At 37.6% G+C, this 22,639-nt stretch overlaps 1 protein-coding gene across 3 annotated transcripts in view; it reads left to right on the plus strand.

Moving 5' to 3' along the window:
- Positions 1-22,639, plus strand: part of CSMD3 (CUB and Sushi multiple domains 3) — a 574,767-nt gene that overhangs the window by 67,757 nt on the left and 484,371 nt on the right. For all 3 annotated transcript variants that reach the window (XM_088523156.1, XM_088523167.1, XM_088523178.1), the window contains exon 2: positions 8,428-8,650. In XM_088523156.1, coding sequence (XP_088379282.1) covers positions 8,428-8,650 — 223 coding nt within the window. The remainder of the gene's footprint in view (positions 1-8,427; positions 8,651-22,639) is intronic.

The raw sequence follows: 22,639 nt of genomic DNA on the forward strand, positions 1-22,639 counted from the left end.
GACCTTACTTGTCATTTTGACTAATTAGCTGATAGTTCGAAGGTAACTTTAAATAAGACTTGTTTTAATCATGAAGAATACCAGTTTCTTAGATCACACACACAAAATACTAATGAGACCTAGTACAAAGCATTTGGACATTTGGCTAACTTTGAAGAAAAGGGAACAGTGAAACGAAATACTAACTAAATATAAAACTTTCTGCACTAATCTTTACATTGGGATCTCTGCTCATATCTTTGCACACAGTGACTTTTTCATGGGATCAGAAATGAAATCTGAGTGAATTTATATCCAGACGTGCCTTTGATATGGTGTTCTCTTTAGGGTTGCCAGGAAACTAAGTCTCCTGGATCAGTTTCTGGTTGAGTATATGCTGGGATATTTCTACTTCTCAGGTGGAAGGACTGCAAGAACCCAAGGACTGTGTAACTGAGGAAAAAAGGGGAGGAGAGACAGAATACTATGGAGTCATTTTCTAGGATTAGTTGGCCTATGAGGAAGTCATTGCTCAGAATGTTTATGCTTGCACCCCAGAGAAACAATCAGCAGGCCAAATAATATGGAGATCAGTATTATTTGAAATCCAAATTCCCCTTAAAAATGTAATATCTACCCACAGTCTCCCCAAACATAAGGAGTCCAGTTTCCCCGCAGGCTTGGCAAGGCCAACACATGTGAAGGGTATTAAATACGGCAGGCTTTCAACCCCAGAGAGGATTTTTAATTCGTTCTGTGATGAAATTCCAAATATCCTCTCTTGGTTTTATTTCTTACTCAATTGCCCAGATGTTTGTCACATCTGAGAGATTACCCTTCTCTAGTTGCATAGGGATGAAGGCAGTTATTTTGGAACAGCTGATCTCTTGTCTACAAGATATTTTAGAAATTGCACAGAGAATAGGAGAGAAATATTGAAATATCCGTAGAAGGACAGTTAATTACACATGGGGGGATAAAACCTTGAGTGTATTGCATCTGACTTCCTTGAAGCTTGACTTCCCTCCCCTGACTGTGGCAGCAGTATTTTTAACATAGAAGCAGAAGGTTATCCTCTGTCAAGGAGTTATATGCAAACGAACATAATTAAGTGTCTACGGGAAGGAAAAAAAATCCAAATATTCTTCGTAAAATGACCATCTTCTTCTACCAGACTGTATACCTGGTGATAGATTTACATCACATCTCTCAAAGTTTCTCCAAAACTGGGGATACTACTGAAGTTACAGAAAGGAAATGAGATTCAGAAAGGACATAAAGAGTTATAAAGGTGGTGGAAATGGACACCACCATCCTTAGAGAAAGAGGTATCCTCTTCTCAAAAAGTATAGGAAGAAAGAATTCTGCAAGCTGTGGGGTATTTGAAAGAGGCAGAGAACAAGGCAGAGAATAAGAAAGAGTTGAATGTAGTTTATGAAAGGAGAGAATTATGTTTAATGTTTGTACTGATGTGAAAAAAGGTAGTTAGTGAAATATTGAGTTGAAAGTCAAGGTTAGAGAAAGGAAGTATTTTTTATGCAGAAAAAAATGCTACTACTACTGTGGAAAAACAAAAGAGATTAAACTAAAGATGTGTAGTGCTTGGAAAGTGAGTCACATGGAAGTATGGTATGAAACAGTATAACTGAATGGTCAGAATCAGAATCAACCAAAATATAGCTGACAGCAGGAAGATGAGTGGTGTTTTATAATTCTGACAAATATTTTTTTCCATGCAAAACTTTTGGGAATTGAATTGTGAATTTAAAAATCAGGACGCAAACAAAATAATAAAAGCTTTGTATCACACTAACTACTAAGAATGTCATCAATGGTATCATTCAGTTTGATATTTGGTTCAGTAAACATTTTCTTTTTTCCAGCTTAACTTCAAACTTTGAAAGTTTTTTTTTTGTTTTTAATTCATACATCAAATCAAATCTTCCCTTTAATGAAAAATAGTTTGCAAATAAATTCTGTTTTGAATGCTAGTTCTGAAACCTAGATGAAAAAGATCACAGTATATGTTACTAGTTATTTCATCATGAATTTGGCCTTGTGAAAATAAATGTCATGTCTTCAACATTTGATCAGTCAGTTAATAAATGTTTTCTGTTTTGAACATATCCCAGCTGGTCTGCCAAGGTGAAGAGCATTACAGAATGAATTAACATATGAAAGCAGAGATTAGAGCACACATCGTATGGATTCTGTTGGCATGTTTTATTTTACAGGGCAAAAGAGTAGACCTATCAAAATCAAAATCAAATTTGTTTCTTCTGACATATGTATAGCTATACTACACTCTGCTAGTTATCTTTGAAAAATGCCCAAGTTATGACATCTTTCAGCAAGTATGAATAATTAACAAGTTTTTGTTAGACTTTGGATATTGGTAAATGGAGTACATGGAAATGTATGAAGGAAAGACATATTTCTTTCATGAAGACATATGAACTATTGTTGGATCCAATATGGAATGCTATATTCCTTAGTAATCATTTTGAATAGTAGTTTTTGCATTATTTTGCCTCAATTCAATTCTCTCGTTTGTTTGTTTGTTTGTTTTGTTTTGTTAGGAAAATAATAAATCTGTTTCCTTGCAAGCAATTACAGAAAATCCATTACTTGAATTTTTCATGAGTTTGCACTAAATAAACAAAATAGTGAATACACTTATAATTCATGGTTTTCCCAGCTCAGACACAGCAGCAGTGGCATAGATTCTGAATCAGGACAGGAGCTGGGTGGTGACACTGAGCCAAAGTGTGCTTTCCATGCCTGGTCTAAAGAAAGGCACAGAGATCATTTCCAGTGCATGGCACAGCATTATCCAAATCTCTCTCAATAAATCCTAATTTTCTCTGATTCAGTTGAAAGTATATCTCAGCAAGGGATTTATAGGAAAAACTATTTATAAATATATATATATATACACACACACTTAAACCTTTTAAAATATCTTATGTTGGTGCTTGTGTTTGGAGGAAGTTGCCAGATTTCTAGGATGAGGATCATATGATCTGTGAATAACCTAGTTTTGTAAAGTGACTTGCACAGAGACTGTGTTCGAAAACATTTTTAAAGTATTAAATAAAACAGCTGAACCTAAATAATAAATAATTACAGATAAACGAGATTTTAAAATAGTTTCAGTATATGAGGAGGGAGATAAGTAGAACAGGCTCCCAGCGATGAAGACTAATTAACAAATGAAACTGCACAGACAGCACTAACATGAAAATAAATTCTCTAAGCTAATTTACAATAGAGGGTAAAATTTACTATACATGTGGCTCTGAGATTAGAAGAACAAAACTCTTCTCTCTGTCTGACATATATATGACCAGAGTGGTGTCATATATATGTGTGGTAGTACTGGTATGTGTAGTAGTATAGTAATTACACCTCCTAAGAAGCATCCTCAGTGAAGGAGCTAAACATGTAAAATCCAAAAACAAAACAAAACAAAAAAAAAAAGAGAGAGAAAAGAAGAAAAAAGGATGTATCCCTCTCTATTGTTAAAGTTACTCTACAGTATAGCAATACAAAGCACATAATACTAATAGATTTCTGATTAGTATTTCACAGAAAGGGGCGTCTGCACATCTAAATGTTCAACACAAAGACAAGCTTGTGAATGTACCAAAAAGAAGATGATTTAATGAATTCAAATCTATACATCTGTCTATAATTAAAGAAACAGCTTGTGGTTGGTTTGTTTGTAGTTTGTTATGAACTCTGCACCATGTTCCTCTGAAAATGTGTGTTGAGCGGCTGATAAGCAGAAAGCTTTTGGGATTTCCTTCTTCTGAGGAAACCCAAGCGGACTGGGGAGCTCAGTGCATGCCTGAGGAGAAGAGGCTGCTGGGGTGCAAAAGCCAAGGCAGGAAAATCAAGTACATATATAGGCATCAGAGAGCAGAAAGCCTGCAGAAGGCATGTAAACTTGCAGTCAGACAACAAACTGGTGGAAAGAAAAATATATTGAGATGACCTGGCATCACAGAATCACAGAATGCTTAAGGTTGGAAGGGAGCTCTAGAGATCATCTAGTCCAACCCCACTGCTCCAGCAGGGTCACCTAGAGCACGTGGCACAGGGTGGCATCCAGGCAGGGTTTGAGGATCTCCAGAGAAGGAGACTCCACAACCTCTCTGGGCAGCCTGTTCCAGGGCTCTGTCACCCTCACAGGAAAGAAGTTCTCCCTCATATGGAGGTGGAACTTCCTCTGATTCAACTTAAATCTGTTACCCCTCGTCCTGTCACTGGCCACCATGGAGCCTGGCTCCATCCTCCCTACAATCACCCCTCAGGTGCTTGGACATGTTAATCAAGTCTCCTCTCAGCCTTCTCTTCTCCAGACTAAACAGGCTCAGCTCGCTTAGTCTTTCCTCATAAGAAAAATGCTCCAGTCCCTTAACCATCTTCGTGGCTCTTCGCTGGACTAGAAGCTCCAGGTCCCTCTTGTACGGGGGAACGCAGAACTGCACACAGTACTCCAGGTGCGGCCTCACCAGAGCTGAGTAGAGAGGGAGGATCCCCTCCCTCGACCTGCTGGCCACACTCCTCCTGAGGCAGGCCAGGATCCCAACCAGGACTCCCAAATCCCTCTGCACAGAGCTGCTTTCCAGCAGGTCAACCCCTAATCTGTACTGGTGCCTGGGGTTATTCCTCCCCAGGTGAAGGATCCTGCACTTGTCCTTGTTCAGCCTCATAAGGTTCCTCTCTGCCCAATTCTCCATCCTGTCTACGTCTCTCTGAATGGCAGCACAGCCCTTGGGAGTGTTGGCCACTCCACTCAGTTTGGTGTCATCTGCAAACTTGCTGAGGGTGCACTCTGTGCCCTTGTTCAAGTTATTGATGAACAAGTCGAAGAGCACTGGGCCCACTACCAACCCCTGCGGAACACCACTGGCCACAGGCCTCCAAGCAGACTCGGCCCCATCTATTACCACCTTCTGGGCCCTGCCATCCAGCCAGGCCTCAATCCACTTCACTGTCCACTTGTCCAGTCCACACTTCCTAAGCTTTCCTATGAAGATGTTATGGGAGACTGTGTTGAAAGCTTTGCTGAAGCCAAGGTAGGCAACATCCATGGCTCTCCCATCATCCATCCAGCCAATCACCTCATCGTAAAAGGCTATTAGGTTCGTCAGACATGACATCCCCTTGGTGAATCCATGCTGACTACTCCCGATCACCTTTCTTTTCCTTGACATACCTAGAGATGATCTCTAGGATGAGCTGCTCCACCACCTTTCCCAGGACGTAGATGAGGCTGACCAGCCTGGATTTTCCTGGTCCTCCCTCTTGCCTTTTTTGAAGACTGGAGCGCCATTGGTTTTCTTCCAGTCCTCTGCCACCTCCCCCGCTCTCCATGATGGAGAGTGGCTGAATGATGACCCCTGCCAGTTCCCTCAGCACTCTTGGGTGCATCCCATCTGTCCCATACATTTATGGGTGTCCAGTTTGCCTAAATAATCCCTAACTCAATCCTCCTTGACCAGATGTCCTGATCCAGCGTCAGGGGAGGTTTTGATATGATCCCAGGAGCAAGATTAAGACACAAACGGGGTCAAATGCCATACAACCAATTCTCATAAGCACAAATAGGACAGAGAGAAGAAGGGAAAAAGAAAGAAAGATAAGCAAGCAAGCAGGAGAGATGCAACAAGATTATAGTTACCACCACCATCAGTCCGGCTGAGTGTCGTTGCCTGCGCTTCGGTGCAGGTACAGGTGCCTCGGTGCAGGTACAGGTGCCTCGGTGCAAGTGATGTTCAGGGAAAGAAACTGTGCCATCTCAGTGCAGGTGATGATCCACAGGCAGAAGGCCGTGCACGCCGGTGCAGGTGATGTTCAGAAGCAGAAGGCCGTGTGTGCCGGGTGCAGGTGATGTTCTGCACTCCTCAGTGCAGGAATACCTAGTCCTTTTATCCCCCTTCTCAAAGAGTCTTCCCATTTTTTTGAAGTTTTCTGGTACGTGTTGTTCATGTTGTACATGCTGTGTGCTTTGGTGTTTCTCTTTACTCTTGATTTGAATGCACACTGCTCTGGTGGGCACTGCTGAGAATGTCATTCTTCAGGTCTCCTTCCCAGAGATAAGATGCCAGGGTTAAGAGGTGCAAATGGTGAGAGATAATGTCCTTGTTTGGGTCTTGAGCTGTTTTTTCCAGAGACAAGATACTGGGGCATTGTTCAGGTAAATGGTGTGTCAACAATGTCAAACACAGACAGACACAATCCATAGCAGTCTCTTACACTAGTGGCAAGTCCTCCTCTCTCTTGGTTCTCTCTCTTGTCTCCAGGCTCAGTACATGGGGACTGGCCTTAGCAGTAAAAACTGAGGCAAAGAAGGCATTTAGTAATTCTGCCTTCTCTGCATTCTCTGTCACCAAGGCATCCTCCCCATTCAGCAGTGGACTAACATTTTCCCTAGTCTTCCTCTTGCTGCGCATGTATTTGTAGAAGCCCTTCCTGTTGTTTCTGACATCTCTCACCAATTCTAATTCCAAACGGGCCTTGGCCTTCCTCGTTGCATCCCTGCATTCTCTGAAAACATTCCTATATTCTTCCCATGTGGCCTGGCCCTTCTTCCACATTATGTACATGCTCTTGCTCTTTCTCATTGAGTTTACCCAACAGCTACTTGCCCATCCACGCAGGTCTCCTGCCTGCCTTGCTTGACTTCTTTCTTATAGAAATGCATCAATCCTGAGCTTGGAGAAAGCGGTGCTTGAATAGTAGCCAACTCTCCTGGACCCCCCTTCCTTCTAGGACCCTTGCCCAGGGGATTCCTCCAAGGAGCTCCCTGAAGAGGTCAAGGTAGCTTTCTTGAAGTCCAGGCTTGCTTCTTGTCCAGTTTCCTCCTCACAGGATCATGAACTCCTATCATCTCGTGGTTACTGCAGCCAAGACTGCCCCCAACTTTCGCATTTCCAACTAGACGATCTCTGTTAGCTAGTATCAGATCTAGCAGCGCCCCTCCCATTGTTGACTCATCAACCACCTGCATCAAGAAGTAATCTGCCACGTTCTGCAGGAACCTCCTGGACTGTCTCCTCCTAGCTGTGTGATTATCCCAGCAGACATCAGGGTAGTTAAAGTCCCCCATAAGGACCAGGGCCTGGGATTGTGAGGCTTCTTGCAGCTGCCTGTAGGCGGCCTCCTCCACTTCCTCTCCCTGGTCAGGAGGCCTGTAGTAAGCTCCCACGACAGTGTTGGCCTGCCCTTTAATCCTCACCTCATCTCCTGACCCGTGCTTCGTCTTCCCGTTCACTAGCTCCATACATTCCAGTTGCTCTCTCACGTAAAGAGCAACTCTGCCACCTTGCCTTCCTGGCCTGTGCTTCCTGAAAATCCTGAAGTCCCTAAAAATTCCCTAAAGTCCCTTTCGATTGCTCTCAGGCTGCATGTTGCCGCTTCTTTTCCTCCCACATGTAGGACCATCAATGGATAATAGTCAGTGGGGCTAACCAGGCTGAGAAGTATCTGCGTAACATCCTTAACCCAGGCCCCAGGAAGGTTAGAATTAGGAATTGCAATAAGTAGGACTGAGAATGAGGCTGGAGAAAAGGTCCTGCTCTGCGAGGGTACAGTTTTTATAACTATTATTGTTTTCTATCTTTTCTCAGAAAACACTTAAGAAGATAAAAGGTTATAGCCTAAGAAAATCTGTCTTTTGAATGAAAGAGCTGCTTCAGTCACGTAAGAATATTAATGTTAAAGAGGATGGGTTGGCAGATCCACCTTTCAGCTTGGACCCGCTTGGGGTCAGTTACAGTATGTGAACTGTGCATCTTAAAACTTTATTTAGACAATTATAAGCTTAGTAAGTTATTCTGATTGCAGACACACAACTCAGCTATTTGAGCAGGGTTGAATAGTTATGCAACAAAAACAAGTGGCTATTTCATCTTGAGTTATTAAGCTTTCATAAAAGGAAACTGTTGATAAAAAAGGAAAAAAAAAGTTTTGCATAATTAGTAATCCTTCAGCAGCTTCCAGTCCCAAAATCTGGGGAGGAGTGGGAAGAGACTGATGGATCTAATTTGTAACAGACTTGCACTGAAAGAATAAGGCTCATCTTGCTCTGGCAGCATCTCTCTTTTACAATAGGGGTAATTGATACAAATGCTTTGTCTCATAGGCAAGAAAATTAGGTAGATGTTGTTTATATATATTTCTCTGCAAAGACATAGAGAAACACCATATGTCTTTATATAAACAGTATGGAAAACACATTTGTTAGGTAGGTGGAACTGTTTTGCATTAAGTGGCCGTATTCTAATACCTGAGCTTTACCTTCCTAAATGCAGGACTTTGGTCAATGAGAAGTGTTTTGTGGAAATCATGAATTCGAAAGCCATATTTTCTTTTATTGAAAGTTGATATAAAAATGTATTGCTAACTTCATTTTCCTTGTTTTGTTTGTTTGCTTTTTAGGATTTATTTATACCTGTGGTGGAACTCTAAAAGGACTTAATGGCACTATAGAAAGCCCTGGCTTCCCGTATGGATATCCAAATGGTGCAAACTGTACTTGGGTTATAATAGCAGAAGAAAGAAACAGAATACAGATTGTCTTTCAATCCTTTGCTCTAGAAGAGGAATATGATTACTTATCATTATATGATGGGCATCCTCATCCTGCTAACTTTAGGACAAGGTAAATAATAAAATTCATTAAAATGTGACCTGTGTTTGCATGTTAAAATTATCTAAGTAACTGTAAAAGCTAATGCCTTTATGTTCCAAATTTTATCTGTCCAGCCTTTGAGGTGCATGTTTTCCTGAGTTAGTTAAAAATGACGTAGTATGTGATGTATTTTAAATCTATTTAAAGCATTAGCTAAAAACAATTTCTAGTACTGTTGTAAAACTTGTTATCTTGACAAAATGCAATGAACGAAGAAACATATGGGAAACAAAGAAGTGTAAAAGGATGTTGAAATAGTGCCGGTCTCAGTTTGAGTGACCCAGGAGCCTAATCTTTGCAACAGGAGGCTTTCAGGAGTGGCTGGAAAAGTATAAGGACATTTCTCAGCCATCATTGTGTATGAGACATCAGAAATGGACCGTAAAAGAAAATTAGCTTGAAAATCAAGAATATAATGGGTTGCAGAACATTTTTTTAACAGTGCATATTTCAAAGCTATAATCCAAATGACTAATTTTGGAGAGCTGCAGATTGACAGATATACCACAAATTTGCAATGCATGCATATATATATATATATATGCATAACATTGCATATATATTATTTGTCTTAGCTGTAACAAAGAAGGTAATATTCAAGTGTTGTCCAGTTTCATTTTAGTTTTACACAGTGTTGCTTTAATAAAGTAATATGTATTCTTAAGGTTAAACATTAAATGGCAAGTGTTGATTTATTATTAACAATTTTATTTATTTTTTTAATTCTGGATAACAGTTCAGCACTTGTCCACGACAAATTAAGATTTTAGAGGATATAAATTTGAGCAGGAAGAGTTTTTATCTATCTATCTCAAATGTTTGCAGGGCATGAATTCTGCTTACCAAGTGAGCAGCAAAGAGCAGACATGGAAAAATCTATTTAGAATGAAATTCTATTTCTTTGTATGTCGGTGCTTCTATTTGTATTGCCTGTTTCTTTAGTGATTGTGAGCACTTCTGATATTAGCTGCAGGCAAGCAGGCAGCCCACAGCTGAAAAAAAATCAGGGCAAATCCAAGGATATACAGATAAACTTTTCTTCTTTCTGGCCATACTTCAAAAAATAAAGTTTCAATGGAGATTTGATCACATGTAAGAATGTAGAAAGCAAAATCCTCATGGTCAGTCAAGACTTTCATTGCTTCATCTACCGGAATAAGTAATAGAATAGGTGAAAGAATAGGTAAAAAAGAGTCTTCATGGATGGAAAAGGACTTACTACTGCTAACAACTTAGGATTGTTACAAAGCTACTGTCTTAATAAGCATAAGAGAAAACAGGTAGAGAAAGGTAGTAAGATAGAAGAGGAAAATAATAGAAAGCTGCAAAGGCAGATTTTTTTGTTTGCATATATCTTGTTCAAGACATGAAGAAGGGGTGTCTTTGTTCTCATACACATAACTATCTCTATACATAGATTCTTTATATATATATATATATGCATACAGGATTCCTTTTTGCTATAATAAGTCTCCTTAGGTGGAGCTTTAGGGTTTTTTTAGAAAATATATTGATATCTTGATAAAAAAAAGGTCAAGGAAGCCTGGCAAACACTGTAGCGTGCTTAAAAACTTAGGAATGGTGCATTTAAGATGATGCAGTTTTCTGTCGAAGAAAGAAAAAAGGGAGTTTGTAAAGCAGAAGAGAATAAGTTATAATTGGAAAAGGAGAATAAATTCTTCCCTCAAAGTCTTGAAATAGACTTGTTCTGCATGTCTTGCAAGATCTTTGTAGCATGTGGGTGCAGGAGAAAAATAGTATACATTTTTGTGAGAGTGGAGAATCAAATTTTATTTAAGGAACTTTAATAGTGAAGTTATGCAAGATCTACAAAATTTTCTTTTTCACGGTGACAGGTTTGCTCTTGCAGATTCCTGTAGCAAGTAGAAAGGTGATGTTCCAGGGACTCTTTTTTTAAAAAAAACTTTTAATTTAAATCAGAAAAAAAAAGAGTATTTAAGTGCAGTGCTTGCAGAGCATGAGAATGGATTTTGTTGTTTGATCTGGTAACATTCAAAAAATATAATCAAATTAACTCTCTGGCTTCCCAGAGAGATTGTGGAGTCTCCTTCTCTGGAGATCTTCCAAACCCACCTGGACGCCACCCTGTACCACGTGCTCTAGGTGTCCCTGCTGGAGTGAGCGAGTTGGTCTAGATGATCTCTAGAGGTCCCTTCCAACCTTAACCATTCTGTGATTCTGTAACTAACCACTTTCCTTGCTTCACTTTAAAACAGACTAATAATTTCACTGTAAAACAGACAAAAATGTTCTCTGGGGCTTGTATAGTCATATCTATACAAATATATAATCATGCAGCTAACAAAAAGCATTGCAGACTGACAAGACCACTCTATCTCTTTTTCTGCTTCAGCACTTTGATTAAAGAAGGTAGAATATGACCAAAAAAAAAAAAAAAAAGAGTTTTGCAATTGGGTTGTTTGTGAATCTGATAACTTCTGATACAGTGTTCCAAACAGTCCTCATCCAGCATTGAATTTCCTTGTTTAATTGTTCCTTTTAAAATTTAATCTTATTGAAATTTGCAGAACGAGAGCTCTGTTTGCACTAACGCTGAAAAATCTCACTTTTAAATGAAGCTGATGAAAGATAAGGGTTTGAGCTGATAAAACATGACATGAATCAGCAACTTTGAAAAGTTGCCTTTGGAGCTTTCTGGTGATCTCTCCTGCAAGTTATGAAAATAAATTGTAGCATAATTTGTAAAGAGTTCAATGTAGTGTACCAAGTGCCATAAACCATGGAGCAGGAGGAGCAGGGCTGCTGCATGGGGAAGGACAAGCTGAGAGCGAGGTGACCCCAGCACAGGCTGTGTCCTCACTGAGGGATGCAGACTCATGGGGGCTGAATGTGTCAGCAGATCCAGGTGCTGGTACCAGGGTCCATTTACAGCCCCCAACATAGCAAGCAGTGACCCAGGTTCTGGGAGACAGGGCAAGGGCTGGGGTTGGAGATGAGCCGCAACACAGGCCCCGGCTGTCCCCAGGAACCCAGGTCCTCACAGTGCAGGTCCCAGGGGTCCTGCAGGAGCCCAGCTCCATACAATGCAGAACCCAGAGTCCTGTGGGTGACAAGGTCAGGGCTGGTGACCCTCACTGCTATGGTGTCCTTGGGGCAAGGGCTGGGGTTCCTGGACTAAGTGGAAATGGAGCCCGATGCCCATGAGCAGCTGGCATGGGAGGATCCACTGTCAACTCAGGTGCAACCAGTAAGGGCTCTTGGAGCCTTCAAAATCCTGACAACATAAGCAAAATCTGTGAGGAAATTATATAAATGATTGCCTCCAAAGCAAGATTTAAATATTCTAGAAAAAAAAAAAAAAAGTTAGGACCTAACTGCATAAATTGCTCAAAGGGTACTCTTTTCTCATTACAAAGCTGTATGGAAACAACTGTTTATTTTAAAAGCACACTATTAGCGGCAGTGATAACGATGCACATGTAGACAGAAGAGAAAATGGCACTCCAGTTCTCCTTTTTATTCATAACTGATTTACTTTGCAACCCTCGTAATGTTATTTTAAGATAGTTTTGAGAGTAATACATCACTGTGAGTATACGCTGCACCATATGTTTACCCTTTTTTCTTAGAAAAGCTTAAACTTGAACATTACTTTTGAAAGAGGTAGGTCATACTCAGTAGGTATCTAAATCAGTTTTGACCTAATTATCACTCCAATATACAATGTAATATTCAATTATTTAAGGATAATTCTAATAATAACCAGTGATTACCCACCCAGGCTCAGTAAATAGCTGTAAGTGAAGATATATTAAATTTCCAGTACTTGGCTAGTTTATTTATTTGGCATTTAAATATTCAGAACAGGCCTGTTTTAAACAGAGGCAAAATGCATCCATGCTGCAGTTGTAATAAAATAAGTTGAGTAATTTAATCCAGTATATTTTTGCCTTACTTTGCAAAGAGAAATTTTATGTTCAGACAGCAATTTTTAGTAGTCAAAAAGAATATTTTTTCTAAATAATTTCCTGACATTTAAAATTAAATTCTTTAGAAAATGATAAATCTACTAGAATGTTCTGGTAAAAAGCACCAGAAAAAATACAGAGTATGAAAAGCAAGAGGGTATAATCTTCCTATGACAGCTATTCATTTGATTGTACAAGTGAAAAGAAGTATAGCTACATTCACCAGAAATTATGAGAAGTGGGGGTGTAGCAAATTGGAGCAAATTTGAATTTTTGAACATTAAATAAAAGTATATTTTGTTTATGTTTGAGATCTTCCAAGACAAGCATATATCCGTAGAGATATTTTTCAAAGTTTGTCCAAAGATTTAATTGTATGTATTAAAACTTTTCCCTATGGTTAAAAATCAAATTGTCAAATAAGGTTGTAGGCCTCACAAAACTAGAATGGAAGCAAGCTTTAACATTTCCCATGTTTAAGAGGCATTTTGCTAATATTCATCCTTCCCAAAAAGATGTTAGTTTTTTAAGCGAGATGAATCATTCTTCCATCTGTATTCCCTGCTCAAGAAAACAGTAATTGGACATGTTATCTTCAGTCTAAAACTCCCAATAGCTTGAATTTCATAGTTTAAAAAAATCTTATACTTTTCTAATACACAACACAGGAGTAAGTTTAAACTAAACTAAACTGCTTATTTTTTTAATGCTTAACATATGGAACAGCAGATGTTGGCACATTATGAATGTATATTACTGGCTGTAAAAGTAAAACTAGTTTCAAAGATCACCTCCGCCCAAACAGGAGCAACCCAAAGCGTTGCCTCTGGCCACAGCAGTAGAGCTGGTCCTGCTTCTGCAGGCAGGAGGGCTGGGATGGCCCAGGCCACTAAGGGAACACCTGCATGGGCAGCTTGAGCACCCTGCCAGCGCCCATTCCAAGCCCGATGGTGTTGGCAGCTGCCTTCTCTTCCCACGGAATGTGCCAGGCAGTATCGACAACAGAATCAGACACTATGATTTATCTCCAGACACTGTGATTTGTTATACAATCCACAGCCTACTCTCCCGAAGTAATTTACATTGATTTGATTTTGCAGTGTTGGAAAGCTAGCATTATATACATTTGGATATATATTATATCCAAAATGTTTCTTTTATTCTAAATCTAAAAAAAACAAAAACAACAACAAAAAAGGAAATCATTCTTGGAATGGGTTTAATTAAAAAAAAAAGTAAAATCAATAATACTTTATGTTCTTACTTAAAAAAAATAGTAAAATATTATGAAACTCCAGCTTTAACAAGGAAAAATTATCACTCTAGAAGATTATATTTTGCATATAAAACTTTTCATTTGTGAAGTAGATGAACTATAATTTAGGTCTAGTATATGATAAATTGTCAGAATTGTCTTAATGGAGGTCTTATAGAGAAGAAAGGCTAGCAGAATGAATGTTGAGAACAGAAACATCCAGTGAACTTGTTTAAATCTGTTTCGTTTTCTATCTATGTTAAATACATATTTTTTTCTTACTATACAACTGCTGATAAAACCAGGGCCAAGCAGCCAGCAGTCAGGCTAAGCTGCTAACCTTAGTGCAATCTCCCCCTTGTTACATGTCACTTAGTACTACGCTGGTAGCTACAGTAATCTTTTTGTTTTCTAGGTCCTTCTTCTGATGCCTAGGACTTTGACCATAATGTTCAAATTCTTTTAAAAGTTTTATATATACCTTACTTTTTTTTTTTTTTACTGTTTTTCAGGCAGACCTGCCACTTTGTTCTTATTTAGGATTCCTGAATTAGGCTGTTAACTGTTAGCAAGTACCACCTGCGCTCCAGATTATTTTTCTCTTACCAAAGCACCTCAAAACCATAGGACAAAAAAAAATCCCGTTTATTACCTTTTTTTCTTCACTCCTCCTATACCAGTTTCCACTTGCAGAATTTCTTGGCTTTGGGACTTATTTTGCTTATAAGATATGCCTTTGTTCATGCCCTTCCCCCTTGCCTTGTCTTTAGGTGATCTCTGAGACAGAGTACAGAAAGCCGATGCCAAAGTCTTGCAGGGGGCCATACTGACGTTTTAATTCATCTTATTGCTGCAAGCTTTTTATATATATATAAATAAATATATATATTATATAGAGAGAAAGCTCCATACCCCTTCATGTATGTGTATCATTTTGCTGTCCATAAGTTCTTTCTAGTCTGAACAGTGCCTTGTTAAACCCAGTGAAGACCCTTACTAAATTACATCATCATTTGTCTTATACTACTAACATGTCAAATTGTTATTAGAGCTACTTTCCAGGTTAGTTCTCTCCCTTTTTATCTGATAAAAAAAAAAAAAAAGTTTCTCAAGTTAGTAAACTCAGTGCTAGTTAAATACAGAAAAAATGGTAACTCTGTGAGACTCTATATTAAATCCAAAAGTGACAAAATCTCTTTGGTTATTTAGTTAGTAAGACTTTAAGACTTATATCAGAGAGGGACATTTGCAATCATTCAGGTCCTCATTCCTAAGTAATCTTGACAGCTTAAGTATGCAAAGCTTCCTTTTTCACTCTGCCATTTGGATAATCAAAGCATTTCTGAGTCCAGATTTAGACCAATAACTTACAACAGGGAGACAGTGAAGCATTTATTGAACCTTGAGAAGTTTCCATTACCATTAGAGTCAACTGTAGCTCTTGAGATTTTTACACTTGGACCGTGTTTATTACAAAGTACAGGTACTTTCTTCTCTCATGACTATTCCCTCCCTTTCCAAACTGGCAACAAGGGCAGAAACTGTGTGAGTTGATTAGGAGCAGATTAAGGATTCAGCACTTTGAAAACTGCTGATCACTGAGTCATTGATTTTTTCTTTCAGCTGATTTGCAATGCTCTAACTTTGTACACTATTTGCAAAAAAAAAAAGAGAGAAGATACTAAAAAAAGGAGAAAATTTCATTGGGGAATTAAGAGACCTGTGAACAAAACCAAACTGGATGACATTTTCCCCTCACACAAAGCAACAGAAAATAAAAAAAAAAAAGATGGAAGTGCCAAAGATCATTGAAGAGATAGGAAAATAGAAGATGAAAAGATCAGAAAAAAGCAATGAGGATGGGAACTGTAATCAGAACAATGGCAATTAAAAAAGAAAAGAGAGCAAGTTGAGCCTGCAAGTAAAGTGGAACATAATGAAGCAGAAGAGAATGAACAGTATAAACAAGAAAATTTAAACTGTGAACAAAAGATATGCAGGGAAAAGGTATAAATGAAACATAGGTAAAATGTTGAAAGGAGTTTGAACAAGGCAGAAGGAGCCAGCAGAAAATAGAGCAAAGATTCAGATAAAAGAAACAAAGGTAATTGAAACAAATACTGCAGAATGCAATGGCAAATAGATACAATATTTTTAGCTCTGAGAGGTGGGTTTTGTGCAGGCAAGCCATTTAAATAGAGATTATGCTATTGCAGTCTGGAAAATTTACTTCCTGGAGGAATTACATGAAAGCAATAAAATGCTTAGCACCGAGTATTAACATGAAGCTGTGAGAAGAGCATCTCACACCAATTGATCCATATTCATGGGAATATTTTGGTATGGTGTTGAATTTCTAGATATCCACTGAAAGTGAAAGGTGGAAAATTAAAGCTAATACAAGAAAGTGCTTGTTCAGAGAAGGCACAATTGGCTTCCTGAATTTATGCTCACATACTGCAAGGAGGCCAAGATCTTATCAAGATAGGAAAAAAGGATTAGGCATATACATAGCTAGCAAAGATGTCACAAATTAAATGACAAGGATTTTTAAAAAATAGTTTTGTAATGATTAATTGAAGATGGTAGTAGCTTTCTTCTAACTCACCTTAGGAAGAGACTTCTCAGTTATTTGCTCTCAAGAGATATTTTTCTTTGAAGTAACTGGGCTGATGGATATTGGGTTAGCTGGTCTGGTCTGTTCATATGCTTACAATAGTATGTAACTTTCTATAAACATTCTGCTCACATGAACTCACTTGCTATATTTCTACTCAAATATGTACAAATACAACACTAAAACCATGTAAGTAGATCAGATATCCTATGAATTTTGAAAGAGGAGAATCTCCATGCCCTTTAATACTGCACTTTTTAATACTACGTTTTTTAATACTATACTCTTTTTTTGATAAATGATATTCATTCTTATCTATGGTGTGCAAAGAGGCAATAAAGATGTCTAGTGCTAAAGCTTGCAGCTGGGTCTTTCTCTAAATCTCTTTTACAAAGTGATTAAAATTGTTGATGAGCATGGCACACCAAAGTAACAAGCATCTTGGTACAAATAATGGAGTTTATATTTTTAGAATGGAATATTGGCTGTGTTAAAGAAGTGGAATGAAATGTGATAATGTAACTGATAGCCTAAAGAACAAGGATAAAAATGAGGAATGTTGCGAAGTGATAGGGCATAAATGGACATAATATATGATGTATGTCTGTTACTAGATCTATCTCTTGAAGATCAGAAACTTAAGTAAATAATGAATATGGCATGACAGGAAAGAGATAGATGGCTAGAACAGACCCATGCAAACTCCTCAATGTCTTTCAACATATGCAAAAGTAGCGAAGTCCCGAGTAAAAACAGCTTTACTTATAGGATAATTTTCTATCTTGTAATTTCTTCATATACTGTAGCATTTCAATTATTATTTAGAATGTGCCTATTGGTAATATTGGCAAAAGTGTTCTGCAGTTTGAAGGTCATGGTAAATATTCAAGGAGTTTGAAGTGTGCAACCAATGACACAATTTTTCTGCCTTGGTAAAATCAAATTAAGTCAAAGTAATTTTTTTTTTTTTTTTAATTTGAAACTATCAAGCCTCTGACAGAAGTCACCCAGGCAGGCGTGGGACACCAGCTAGTGCAACCTATAGAAGAGGGGCTTGCTCTGGGGTGCTCCCCAGGGATTAAAAAACCCTAGGCCACCAAGGAGATGTCACAGTGCTGTGGAGGTGCTGTAGCCTGGAAGCACACCCTGCTAACAACCCCTGACTGACAATTTCAGTCAAAGGAGAGGTGACATGGCAGACCCACACCAGAGACACCTCAGGCTGTGGAGTTCTTCCCTGCAGAAGGACCTGCTAATGGTAGCCTTGTTTTGAGCAGGGCTGTGGGCTGATCACCAGGTCACCTGCTGTTCTGTCCCCTGGTACTGACTGGAGTGTTAAGGCCTTGCTATGTAGAGTACTGTTATTTCTAGCTCTGCTATACCTTTAGCTTTGCTACAACCTCTTATCTGTAATAAATTCTCACATCTGAGAAGTGATGCTCTCGAGTTCAGGGCAACCAACCCTGGAAGCCTCAGGAATCCCAACACCCCTTTAGCAGCTCCTCTCCACTTAGTGGCCTAATAGCAAGTATGTAGTGCTTAACAATTCAACTCTGTAAGTCAAATTTGGATGAAAAACCCTCAGTGACATGCTAACCAAAATAGCAGACCGTGTGAGAATGAACCATGGCTGTAATAGCTTCTATTCATTAGTTTTATTTCCTTTATAGATTTTAAACAATTAGAGGAAATGAAAATACATTATAAAATGTGAAAAAAATACAAATCTCTTCACAGTATTATTTTTCACTCTCAAACTGTTGACATACTTTCTTGTTCCTATTGATCCACTCTAATTTGATTATTCTTATTTTCCCTCTGGAGACCATTCTTTAAAATCTTAGGCTTGTCTTAGCTAAACTTACGAAAAGCACTGAACTATGTTTTTGCTTCCTGAAAAAAAATCTAGATTTCTGCCTGTATCATTGTGCAGTTCTAAAGGTGCAGCACTTTAGCAGATCCTGATAGGCATTCAACTTTTTATATATTGAACCTTAGAGTTATATTTGACAAAAATGATTGCTCGGTTTTATGTAGAGTGTTTGAAAAGTTCTCTGTTCTTGTTTTTTTCTCCAAACAAAACTCTTCTTATTGAAATGGACTTAATCCTACAGCAACTATTTTTTTATGTTTTTCTAGGGAAAATAAAATGGCTTTTCTCGGAGTATTATTGGATTTTGTTTTGTTGTTGATTAGAGCCATGTTAGGTTATCGATCAACATGCTGTAATACCATGTTTCATTATTATGTTAATCTGAACCAGATTTGTATAGCAGTAGTTCATAACATTGATTTATGCAGGGCAGCTTTTTTTGTGTGTGTCCGACATTCAGCCATGAAGATGCAATTTCAGAAACAGAGTTAGTTTTTTAAAAAATAATAATAATCCTCAACATACAATGAAAATTAATTTATGATCAATTATATTAAATCTATTTTTTCTTTTTTTTTAATAAAAAATAGTGTTTGCTTTTGTTTCCTGCATTGCATTAAGTTTCTTCCTGATTGGAAATAGTTAGATTTAACATCTTTACGAAACAGTCATTTATCCTTCCAAGGAGAGATGATATAGGTGTTTGAAACTTCCCCTACAGGTCTGTTTATTTCACTATGTTTGACTAATTGACTGCCAAAAGTAACTTCTGTGGGTATCACACTGTGGGTAGCTCACAGATTATTTTTTCACGTAATATGATTATTTCCCTAAAAAAACTTGTTTATTCCACTATCTGACAGTGTTTTTTGAAAAATTTTAAATGTAACTCAGAATAACTCTTTGTGGACGTTTTTTGCCTTTATTTAAACCTACTTCTCCCTCATCTCCCTGACTAGAAAAGGTATATGCTGTGTGATAAAATGATGCACTTATTTCATAATTTGTTTCACATATTTGTTCATATGTTCGCTAAATTTTAAAGACCAATCCTACATTAAAACAGTTAAAAGAAGATTTTCAAAATTGCAGGTCAGAATTTCTGTTATTTTATCCTGAAGTTAAATGTTTCACTGTCCTTTGTATATCCAAACATTGTGCTCACTGTCGCTATGTCTTTCTGTTTCTGTCGCAGTACAGGAGTTTCCTCAAGAGAGCAGTCAATTAATTTGAAAAGTTATACTTAATTATTGATTTTTTTTAAAAAATTGATATACTTAGCTGAACTTGGAGATATATATACATGTAGGATTTTGTTGTTGGTGGTGGTGTTTTCCTTGAGGATTTCTCCCATTTGTTTTATGGGGATGGAAGAGCCAAAGGCTTCAAATACACTGATTTCCAGGGGACAAGGGAAAAATTTTTTAAAAAGAAACCTATATTTTCCAAGTAAAGAAAAATATTTTATGACTTTCGCTTATGGAAGATGGTCTTTATTTTCTATTTTAAACTCAAGTATGTATTTTCTGAAAAGTGCTTTACATCTTTCTGCTAGAAATTTCTGTCAAGAACAAATGTGTGAAGTTCCCTGTGGCATTTTAGTTATAATGAACAATATAGAATGAAATTCTTATATGTTATGAGACTGAAAAATAAGTGTTTATATCCTATATTCATATGCAAAATATACATTAAATTGCAGCCCTTTATTCTTCAATTTTTCTAAATAGCATTATGGGATCTTATTGATGATGAGATCGGTTAAGTAATGTCTTAAGCTTCACAGCTTTTTACAAAATCTGTCTTTCTCAGAATTTTAATTCTGCCTATGGAAAATCTTCTCCATCCTTTCTTGGCTTTCTTATCTATCTTCCACTTATATTTAATTTCTTTACCTCTGTGGTCCTTTGTTTTCCATATTTTCTCTGGTCTGAATCATTTCCCATCTAATACAACTACAAAGATCAGTTGTCCCTCTGCCTCCACCTCAAGGGCATTTCAGAATGGTTGTGAAAAAAGGAGAGCTTGATTTCCAACTGTGACAGTCAAAAATAAAATCTTTATGCATATTCATTCTCCACTGCAGTCTCTTCTGGAAGTACCAAATGCTCCAGACTACTCTGTAGAAAGACAACTATATCTAGTGAACTATATCCAGTGTTTGAGGACGGAGGCCTCCCTCTGGCATCCTCTGGACTTGTCACTCTTCTAAAAAAAAAAAGCAGGGGTCTGTGGAAAAAGTAACTAGCTTCTGACTTAGAGTGTAAGATTTTTCTGGAAGAAAAGGGAGTGAAATAGAATAGAATCCTCTTCTTTCTTTTTTTTTTTTTTTTTCCCAGTCTTAATATTGAAGGTCACTGTTAGTTGACGAATGGGTAGGGTTTCTTCTATTTGTTGCTCAGTAACGATTCAATATTCTAAGACTATGTCATCTCCATATAAAATCCATAGATCCTGATAAACATGCAGATAGTTTTTTCTCCTTCATATGCCCTGCTATTATGACTATATCTCTGTGACAGAACAGAAATAACATGTGTGATGATAATGTCACAAGCATTTTGCTCATGGATACATTCCAAAACCCTACAGAATATTTAATATAAATGGAAGCTGCTCTGGAAGTTCCTGGCACCTAAAGTGGTGATAAGCAAAATATGCCATCTCTCCTTTCCATATTGTGGTATTTTCATACATTAAGGCAAAGTTACAAAAGATGGTTGAGCTGGTTGTCACTAAAAGAGGCACGTTCAGTTCCACTCTTCGGATGAACTTGGCAGCATGATGCCAAGCATGATGCCCTTCCCTTCCTTTGGCTCTGGCACGTGCTAGGATTCATCAGAGTGAAGCCCTTCACAGAGGAGCAAGTCAAGCACCAGAACTAATGGCAGGATTGTGTAAGAAAATGATAAACTTTTGGCATCTACGAAGCACTAAGATCAGCTCAGATGTATGGCGTAATTCCACCCTCACCCATCTTAAAAAAGATGACAGAAACAAGCTTTATTGTCCTAATATTTTAGTTGCTACAGGCTAAAAAGTTTATTCTTATCAACTTAAGGGTCAAGGGTCTAGCCTGTTCTTTATTTTTTTTTCTCAATCATCTAACAGTAATGGTTTTGATATGCTTTATTTTTGTTTCAAGTTTTTCTATTCAAGAAATCACCAAATCCTATCCCTACAGACGTTTAAAGGATGTTTGGTGTGGTAGTGGAGTGTATGATCTGATTCTTCTTACTTAAGTTTTGAAGTTTTTTTTATTATTTTTAGTGTTTTAAAATAAATTACCTTTTATGGGAAAGATAATTATTTTAAAGTGCCATTTAATTTTTGATGATAAAAAAGTAGAGAGGTATAACAAAAGATTTACATTGAAAATGGATTCTAGCAGTTTTTAGAAACATGCTTTATAAAGAATGATCATGCTAGAACCTGATGAGTAATTTATTGTTTAGTTCAAAGCAGCTGTTCAATTAAAAATGTTCAGCGCTGACCTACAATCATTATTTAAAAATAATAGAGAGCATGAACGATTTTGCATTTTGACAAGGAAAAATTATCATTTAACAAAAATAAATTAGTTCATAAATCATGTCTTGTTTTGTTAACAAATTGTTGAATAAAAATTAAGCTATTTTACAAACTTTTTAAAGAAGGAAAAAATTGATCCGAGTCAGCCACCTATGCTCTTTTTATTTATTTTTTGTTCTATAGATCGTTAAGACAAATGTATTTATTTCAAGCTGGTTGTTTAGACATATAACAAGTGTAGGACTTGCTCCTATTTGAATTAGCCTTAGAATTATTTTAAAGACATCTTTACATTCCTTTGCTCTCCATCCAATGGGACAGTAACTTACTTCCTTAGGAGGGAAATTAGAAGACCTAATGTTGGTTGAATTTAACAATGCAGCAGATCAACTCTGTAGTGCTTACAATTACTGTGCAACACCCTTAATAAGGTCTCAATGTGTAAATATGCATGCACACGTGTGCACCTTAAAGCTTAATGGCCAATCATATTCAGACTAAGATATCTGCTAGCGAACATTTTTCCTTTCCAATAATAGCTTTTGAGATTTCAAAAACGTTGTTCTGAACTGGGGTGTACGAAATAACAGCAAAAGGTTATGTAGAAGTAAAAGCAGAAGGAAAGGAAGGCAGAAGAGAGAGACTTCAAAGTCAACATAACCAACGGGTGGCGGGAACAGTTAGTATGTGAAAATGGAAATATGTGTTCTTGCTTATATCTGTTCAAAGGACA

The sequence above is a fragment of the Tinamus guttatus genome, unplaced genomic scaffold (assembly GCF_059628265.1).
Source record: "Tinamus guttatus ecotype Peru unplaced genomic scaffold, ASM5962826v1 Tinamus_guttatus_pri_ptg000012l, whole genome shotgun sequence".
In the NCBI taxonomy this organism is placed as follows: domain Eukaryota; kingdom Metazoa; phylum Chordata; class Aves; order Tinamiformes; family Tinamidae; genus Tinamus; species Tinamus guttatus.